This window comes from Octopus bimaculoides, unplaced genomic scaffold (assembly GCF_001194135.2).
Source record: "Octopus bimaculoides isolate UCB-OBI-ISO-001 unplaced genomic scaffold, ASM119413v2 Scaffold_193896, whole genome shotgun sequence".
Lineage (NCBI taxonomy): Eukaryota > Metazoa > Mollusca > Cephalopoda > Octopoda > Octopodidae > Octopus > Octopus bimaculoides.
The window spans coordinates 46,776-55,902 of NW_026439247.1; the positions used below are offsets into that span (position 1 = coordinate 46,776).

General features: G+C 36.6%; 1 protein-coding gene across 1 annotated transcript in view; it reads left to right on the plus strand.

Annotated features, from left to right (window-relative positions):
- LOC106882179 (adhesion G-protein coupled receptor G6) overlaps window positions 1–9,127 on the plus strand; it is a 56,403-nt gene that overhangs the window by 46,316 nt on the left and 960 nt on the right. Inside the window, exon 8 of the mRNA XM_014932766.2 lies at window positions 420–543. Within this exon, the coding sequence (XP_014788252.2) occupies window positions 420–543 (124 nt within the window). The remainder of the gene's footprint in view (window positions 1–419; window positions 544–9,127) is intronic.

The following is a 9,127-nucleotide window of genomic DNA, read 5'->3' on the forward strand; positions in this document are numbered from 1 at the left end:
TATGTATATATATATATATATATATATATATATATGTATGTATATATATATGTATGTATATATATACATATATATATATAGAGAGAGAGAGAAAGAGATAGAGAGAGTTTCTTCTGTAGTGTCTGCAGAGGTGGATGTTCGTCAAGACCCAGGCTTGTTAGTCACTAACAAAGCCACAAGTGTAAAGTGTAAAAAGTACACAGTATTCTTTGTGGCCAGAGATGTTCTTACTTGGCTATGTGTGGATTGCCATCACACATACACACATTCATATATAAGGAGAAGTAGATAGATATAACATATCATTTGTATTCCGAATGACCACCACAGTTGTGGTTATTTTCTAGGCATTGAGTGGATTTTGAGAGATATTTGCTTGAATAGATGAAATAATATTTATTCTTTTTTCATTATCCCAGAAAGCTAAGAAAATTAATGACTTCGAAGATTTTGGTAAACTTGTGCAGTTCTTTAGCGGTCACTAATCTTATCTTTCTTGTTGGGACACATCCTTATGCAACTGACATAACAGCAGTTTGTAAAGTAAGTAAAGACACATTTAAGCTAGTACATATTTTGTTTTGTATTAAACGTTATGATCAACTGTCTGTTTCCCCATACAGACTTCATCAAGTAACAGCCCAAACTACAGCTCTTTCCAGATTCTTCCAAAATCCCTAAATGTTACATTTAATGTTCATGTTGTCATCCTTGCATTTTTCATTTAACTAATGCTTCATTGTTTGATGATATTAATTTTCATGATTAGAAACATCAAGTCATATCTGATTTTAAACTAATCAAATTGTATTTCGTATACTGTCTTCTATATCTCTCCTTGCCTATAACGTCTAGCTCAGCGTTTTTCAAACGTTTTGACGGCAACCCACAGCAAGAACCACATTTTGCATTGCAAGCCATTACACCCATGTGTTTTGCCTTGCGACCCATTATACCCATGTTTTTTTCTTTCCTTCTTTTTTGTCACAACCCACTGAAGAGTTGGGACCCACAGTTTGAAAAATGCTGGTTTAGCCTATCCCACATGTCTGTGTCAGTCCAACAGTGTTTGAAGTGTATTGCATTTCTTTAAGCCCTTCTAGCTAATAGAGCAACAAATATTGTTATTGTTGTCACTGTTTCAAATTTTAGAAGAAAGTGGGTAATTTTTTGAAGAGAGGAGATTAGTCAATACCATTGACCCCGATGTTTGCCTGATACTTTAATTTACCAATTCCAGATGTATGAAAGACCAAATTGACTTCTTTCAGCCCTCTGTGGATCATCTTTTCCTTTTACTCCATTCATCATAAAGACCGACAAAATGCTTAGCGGCATTTTATCTGTCTTTATGTACTGAGTTCAAATTCCACCAAGGTCGACTTTGCTTTTCATCCTTACGAGGTTGATAAAATAGTACCAGTTGAACACTTGTGGCAAAAATTTAAAATAATAATAATGATAATAATAATATGGAAGGCAATGGAACTGTTCAAAATTACTGAACAGAGATTATGTGACCAAGCAAGAGCAATACAAAAGAATGGATGGTTAACAGAATTGGAGCTAGAAGCTATAAAAGGAAGGATATCAGGTGAGGTTGGCCATGTGAGAAATGAAAGTGGTATAGTGGAAGGGATGGATAATTGTTTGCAAGAATATAATACCATGAATTGTGATCAGTGATTACTCAAATAATGAGGATCAATTATTAATAGACAGAATTTTGGATCTATTAAATATAGAAGGGACAGAGTTTATGTGCAACTTGAAGAAGGCTAACCAATGGAGATTAAATCAAGAGACGAATAAGGTCAATATTGTACTGAGACATATTGAAACAAAGAACATCACACAAACAAATAATCTTATCAAGGCTGCTGGTAGGATTGTGGCAGAAAGGATGGGATTGATAACTACTGAGAATAGAACAGCAATGAATAGAAGAGGAAATAAACAACTGTGGTGGAAAAGGAGAATTTCTGAAAAAAATAAACTCCTTGAACAATGTAGTGTCAATACTTGTCAGGAAAAGAAATGGAGAACTTAAGAATGAATGGAAATTTGAAAAAGTTAGGAAGAAATATGGTGTAGATACAAAAGGCCTGAATGTTGTAATTGAAGAACTGAAGCAGTGCATACATGCCAAGAAAGCAAAGCTAACTGGGTTTGAACAACGGATTAAGCAATGTCAGCAAAATGAATTGTTTAGAACCAACCCCAAACGATTTTATGAAGAGATTAATAACGATGAAAAACTTGAAAGATTAGTTCCTGATGCTGATGGAAGTCCTCTTTTTGGGGTAAAAGGTGGAGTAAGCAAGAACAACATAATATTACAGCTGAATGGCTCTACAGACTGAAGCAAACAGCTTCTTATCCTCAGCAAGAGGTTATACACTTCACAGAAGACAGTATTAGAAATATGAGTAAAAAGACAAGCAGCAGAACTTGATGATGTGCATGGATTTTGGATAAAAAAAGTTCAGTTATTGCCATAATTTGACCGCAGCACAATTTAATGCATTGATCAATGGAGAAGAAATCCCAGGCTGGTTGGCAGAAAGGCAAATGGTATTGTGTCTGAAGGATGCATCAAAGGGAAATACTGCTGCCAATTACCAGTTTTTTGCCTTCCATTAATGTAGAAGTTACTGTCAGGAGGAATTGCAGAAGAGCTGTACAAATTTCTTGATGAGAATGATATATTACCGCTGGAACAAAAAGGCTGTAGAAGGAGATGCAGAGATACCAAAGATCAACTACTGATAGACAAAATGGTAATGCGAGATTGTAAATGAAGGAGAACAAATCTGGGAATGATCTAGATTGACTATTGCAAAGCTGATGATATGATTCCACATTCATGGATCATCAAGTGCTTATATCTCTTTGGAATTGTGAGGAATGTAAAGTGTTTCCTGAAGAGAAGTATGGTGGGATGGAAAACTGAACTGACATCTTACAGAAAAAGCTTGGGCACACTGGATATCAGAAGAGGGATTTTCCAGGGTGACAACCTATTTCTGTTGCATTTTGTTCTGTGCATGATACCCCTGACCTTTGTACTCAGGAAAATGAACCTGAGGTACCAACTAAAGGGAAAATCCCAAACAATCAACCACCTCCTCTTCATGGAGGATTTGAAGTTGTATGGCAAAAATGAGACACAAGTGAGTTCCATGGTGAACACGGCCCAACGTTTTAGTACTGATGTTATAATGGTATTTGGACTCAAGAAGTGCAGAATAATCTACTTAAAAAGAGGCAAGGTACACTCCTTAGTAGGGATTGAATTACCAGATAGAGACTTGATTAAGTAAATTGAAATGGAAGATGTACTAGAGTACAACGAGATAATGGAAAATGAAATGAAAGAGCAACTGAGGATGGAGTATTTCCGAAGACTTAGGTTGGTGTTATGCTAAAAATTGACTGGATGGAATAAAATCCAAATAGTTAATACGTGGATGATAACATCACTTTGGTAAGGAGTGGGAATTATAAAATGACAAAAGAGAGAAATGAAGAAAATGGATAACAAGACCAGAAAAATGTTGACAGCAAATGGAGCCTTCCACCCTAAGAGTGATACCAATAAGCTATACTTGTCCAGAAGACAGGGTGGGGGAGGCTTGATCAGTTGCCAGGAGTATCAAAGCAGAGGAAAACAGCCTAGGGTAGTATATAAAAAATGCCGTGTAGCCACTGTTGAAACATACGAAGAAGACTGGCATCATCAAACCTGAAAAATGTGTAACTAAAGAAAAATTTAAACAAATGAAGGAACAAAAAAAAAAGAAAAAGCATGGAAGGAAAAAAAAATATGTATGGTCAGTTTGCAAGAGACGTGAATGCCAAGACAAATACAGAGGACCGGTGGCTATGGATGAGGAGGAGAGACCTCATTTGTGCGGCTGAAGAACAAGCGTTAAGTACCACTTATATGAAGTGCAGAATTGACAACACCACTGATAACAACAAATGCAGAATGTGTGGTGAGAGGGGTGAAACGGTACGGCACATTGTTAGCAAATGCCTGGAATTGGTACAATGTAAATACAAATGACACAATGACATTGTGGCAAGAACAATCCATTGGGAGCTCTGTGGAAATCACGGCCTACAAAGATCAAAGACGTGGTATGAGAAAACCCCAGTAGGAGTCACTGAAAATGAGAACTTTCCCCACTTTAAATTGTCATAGTTGTTCATTTTTTCTTATTTCGCATTAATCCTGTTGTCACCAGGGCATACTATGTCAATTATTATACATGTTCATTCTTTTTTTATTCACCACAACAATGTCCAGTTTTCTATGTCTGGTCTGGTGATCACACTGGATCATTACATCCTACAGGATTTTGCAATTATTATTATTATTGAGAGAGAGAGAGCAGTATATGCCATTAAAGTGACACTGATGTAAAATATACAATGCCAGTATACCAATCATGACTACCTGTCAGTTAAGGGTACACCAGGCAAATGCATCACAATCACACATGTGCACAACATGGTGATCTCATATCAAAATAAACATCGCATGACCTTGCAGGTGGGGCCCAGTTAGAATTTTCTTCAGGCTGAGTAGCCCATCCTACTCATAAGGTACCTGAATAAGGTTTGTTTAAAAATGATGAATGAAACACCCATATTTCCAGAGGTGAATAATCCAAATCCCAAAGAACTCCTCTCAACACATGGCTATCATGCTCCCCCACTACTTTTGCTTGTAATCAGAGATGCACATATTGTCAGCCACTAAGGGACTTGCTCAACTGGTTAAGATCAAACAACTGAATCTGTGGTATTGAGCAGAATATTTGCTGTAGCCCATCTTTTATACCAAGACAAAACAATGTACATGATAACACTTCCAATTTGTTAAGATAAGAAGCCTTATTATTTTATTGTCTTTGCACAGCTTCCAATGCTGGAGATGTACTACAGTGTCAGCTGTTCACTACCAGTGCACTAAGATATCCCCCCTTATTTTTCGAGCACCTTCTGAAGTATTTGAGTGGTTCACCCTTATTGCAGCCCCTATTTGTTCTATGTACTTCTCAAGATTTTTACTCACTGTTCCTAGGGCTCCAACAATTATTGGTACTACTAACACCTTTTTCAGTGACCACAACTGCTTAACTTCCCAAGCTAACCTGTCATATCTTTCAACTTTTCTTTCTGCCTTATCACATACCTTGTTGTCATCTGGGCATGCTATATCTATCATCCAGAATCATTTGCTTTCTTTCTCAATTAACACTATGTCTGGTTTCCTATTCTCTATCTCATGGTCGCACTGAATCATAAAATCCCACAGGATCTTTGCATTATCTTTTTCGATGATGCCTTCGGGTTTATGTTCATACCACTTTTTTGCTCCGTCAACTCCATACTTGTTGCAAAGTGTCCAATGGATAATCCTTGCTATGTTGTCATGATGTCTCATATTCTTTCTGGGCTGGTGGCATACATTAACTGGTAATATGCCATATGGTTTCACTATTTTGTCCTCAAATTCTGCACATATCACTTTCTGATGTGTTGTCTATTCTGTATTTGATATAATTGGTTTTTAATGCTTAGTCTTGGGCAGCTCATATTAGAGCCTCTGTTTCCAGCTTTAGATCATGTTTAGTCATCCATAGCTATCTTTCTTCTCTGTCTGTCTATTCTTCAACATCCCTATGAAATAGTCCATGCATTCTTTTCTTTATCCACTATTTTCAGTTTCATTCATTCTCAAGTCCTTGTACAGTGCTTTATCTTTGCAATCTTCCATCCTACACACGCCTGACCTTCTAACTTCCAGTCTGTCTATGTCACTTTTTGGGTGGAGCATCCCATATCTAGTCAGCAACTTCCTTGTCTTTCTGTCTAAGCTGCTTAGTTCATCTACTGTCCATGCAATTATCCCTGCTCTATATCTAGCGAAATCACTCAGGTGTTGTTAGCTTCAATCATATTCCGTCCATTTAATTTCGACAACCTTTTCGTTACTGTATTTATTTTGAGATGCTCTGTTTCTTTCACTTAATTTTAAATATAACAAAGAATTTAGTAAAATCACTTAGTTATCATTCAGCTAGTGTTAGGAATATAAATTATGGTTTGGTGGACAGAGCTAGAGGCGGTTTCAGTCGGGTTGGTAAAAAAGGGTTAAGGATCAATCTCATTCTGCACAAGTACTCTACCTTAAATTTTTCTATCATTTCTTTCTCCATCAATTTATCCATTTCCAATATCCCCAAGTACTTATAGCCTGTCTCTTCTATCTGCTTCATAACCTCCCCCGACAGTATCCCTAGCACAGTCATACATTTGATTTTGTTTCTCTTCAAGACTAACACACCACACTTTTTCAGTCCGAACTACATTCTGATATCAGCACTGAAAGTATACACCGTATCAACGAGGGAACTGACTTGGGATTCATCTTTACCATAAAGTTTGAGGTCATCTATGAATAATAAGTGGTTGACTTTTTTGTTGGCGGCTCTTGAATATATACCCAGCCTTTGCTTTCCTCAGAATCAGTGTTAGTGGTATCATGTACTGTACAAAGATCAGTGGGGACAGGCGGTCCCCTTGGAAGATGCCTCTCCTGATTTCTATTGTCCCTAAACTTCTTCCATGTGCTATCAGTTCCGTCCTCCACTTTGCCATACTTTTTCCAAGTAATCACTCAACATTCAATGCAATACCAAATAGGTTCATATATTCCATAATCCAAGAATGTGGGATCATATCGTACACTTTATGATAATCAATCCATGACAGATAAGTTAGTTTTCCTCCTGTTGCAGTCTCTAAGTACAGTTTTGTTTACCAAGAGTTGATCCTTGGTACCTCTGCACTTATGCTTGCACCCCTTCTGCTCATGTGGCAGGACTCCATTTTTTCCAGATGTCTGTACATTGACTCTGCAACTATTCCAGCCAAGAATTTCTACATAAGTGGCAAACAGGATATCAGCCTGTAATTGTCTACGGTATAGCCTTTTACAATATTTTTCAAGCACAACACTGTCATACTCATTGTCAACCACTCTGGTGTTACCTGGCTGGCATTATTATTATTATTATTATTATTATTATTATTATTATTATTATTATTATTCAGTAGTTTTATTTTTATAACGTGCTTTCACTTCACTACCGAGCGCAGCTCTGTGCGCCTTGGGTATGTGCTGTGGTTTGCTGTGGTGCTCTTATGTTTACTGTATTGAAAGTGTTTTGCGTAGAATGTGTGCAGTACCCAGTAGTGCAATTTTCTGTATGTTATATTATTATTATTATCATTATTATTATTATTATTATTATTATTATTATGTGATGAAAACTCACAGCTTATTTTGCTGGAAAGTGTCAGCTGTCCACAGCCAGCAGACTAAGGTGACCCTTGTTTACTGGTCATGCTTCAAGAACCCTGCAAAGAATTCTTCCAGTTCCAAGCAATGCTGATTTTTGCAGGTATTCTACCTTGCACCAATCTTTTTTAGCCATATTGGTAACTACCAACATGGCTAAACTGAGTGCTGATGCTTCCAAGTGCACCAATTACTATTGGTAAGTTGTCTACTCTCTTCACTGACCATAACCTTCGTATTTTCCACTTCAAATCATCAAATTCTCTATCTTCAGGTCACTCTCCCTCATCCATAGCCACCAGTCCTCTGTATCTATCTTGGCATTCACATCTCCTGCAAACTGACCGTACATTTTTCCTTCCATGCTTTTTCTTTTTTTGTGTTCTTTTGTTTAAATTTTTCTTTCATTGCACAATTTTCAGTTTTGATGGCATCAGCCTTCTTCATGTTTCAGTAATGGCTCCCTGGCATTTTTTTTTATACCACCCTAAGCTATTTCCCTCTGCTTTGATACACTCCTGGTGACTGATCAAGCCTCTCGCACCCTTTCTTCTGGACAAGTACAGCCTATCGGTGTCACTCTTAGGGTGAAAGACTCCTTATGCTATCAACATTTTTTCTGGTTTTGGTATCCATTTTCTTCATTTCTTTCTTTTCCCATTTCATAATTCCTGCTCCATACATAATTGATGCTATCACCCATGTATTAAATGCTTGGATTTTATTCTATCCAGTCAATCTTGAGTGCAACGCCAACCTTAGTCTTCAGAAATACTCCATCCTCAGTTGTCAATGGCCGACAATGCATCCTCTTCTGTAACGTCAATGTAATTGATGGTTGCCTTTTTCTCTTGTAGGTTGAAGAACTCATCAGGTCTGTTTATTTTCATGTTTTCTAGTGTGGAGGTGAAAACACTTTGGAATTGTTTATTGAGTGCCTCACTTATTTTCTTGTGGTCAGCAGTCACTGAGCCCTTTTCATCAAACAGCAGCCCTATCCTGTATCGCACTGAGGCAAACTCTTTTGCAAACTTGTAGATGGCTTTAGGGTTTCATTTTATACTTTCCACCATCCTGACTTCTCTGTTTACTCTTTCTTTTTCATGGAAGAGTCTGATTTTATTCTCAGTTTCTAAGAGCGCCATTTTGAGGTTAGCTTTTTTTGTTGTCATTAGGCTCCTTATTTAAGGAGTTCAAGATCTTTATCCTCTGTCCCATTAGGATTCTCCTATCTCAGGGAATAATGCTTTTATGTGTGTTGGCTTTCTTTGGGACAAACTTAATGCATATATCTCACATTATTGACATGAATTCATTGAAATTCATGTCAGTGTCTTGCATGGACAGACTTTTAAGCCAGTTTTGTTGGAGTATCTCTTTGTTGATAGACTTCAAGTCAGCCTTGTAGAAGTTCAGGTTGGCTAGCACTTGGGAGAGAAAAAAGGAGAGAAAAAAAGGAGAGAAAAAAAGGAGAGAAAAAAAGGAGAGAAATATATATATATATATATAATAATATTAGGGACAAAATCCAAAATTACAGGTAAAAAACTCAATTAAAATCAATTTATAAAAAATTAAAATTAAATTGAGCCTTATAGATAAAGTATATATAAAATATATAGTTTTAGGGAAAATAACCAATTTTCAAGAACTCATCGATGAAAATCCACTATCACATATAGAAAAATTAATAATTAAAAGCACAATAAATGAGTATAATATAAAGTAAAGTAATATAAAGTAAAGTAAATA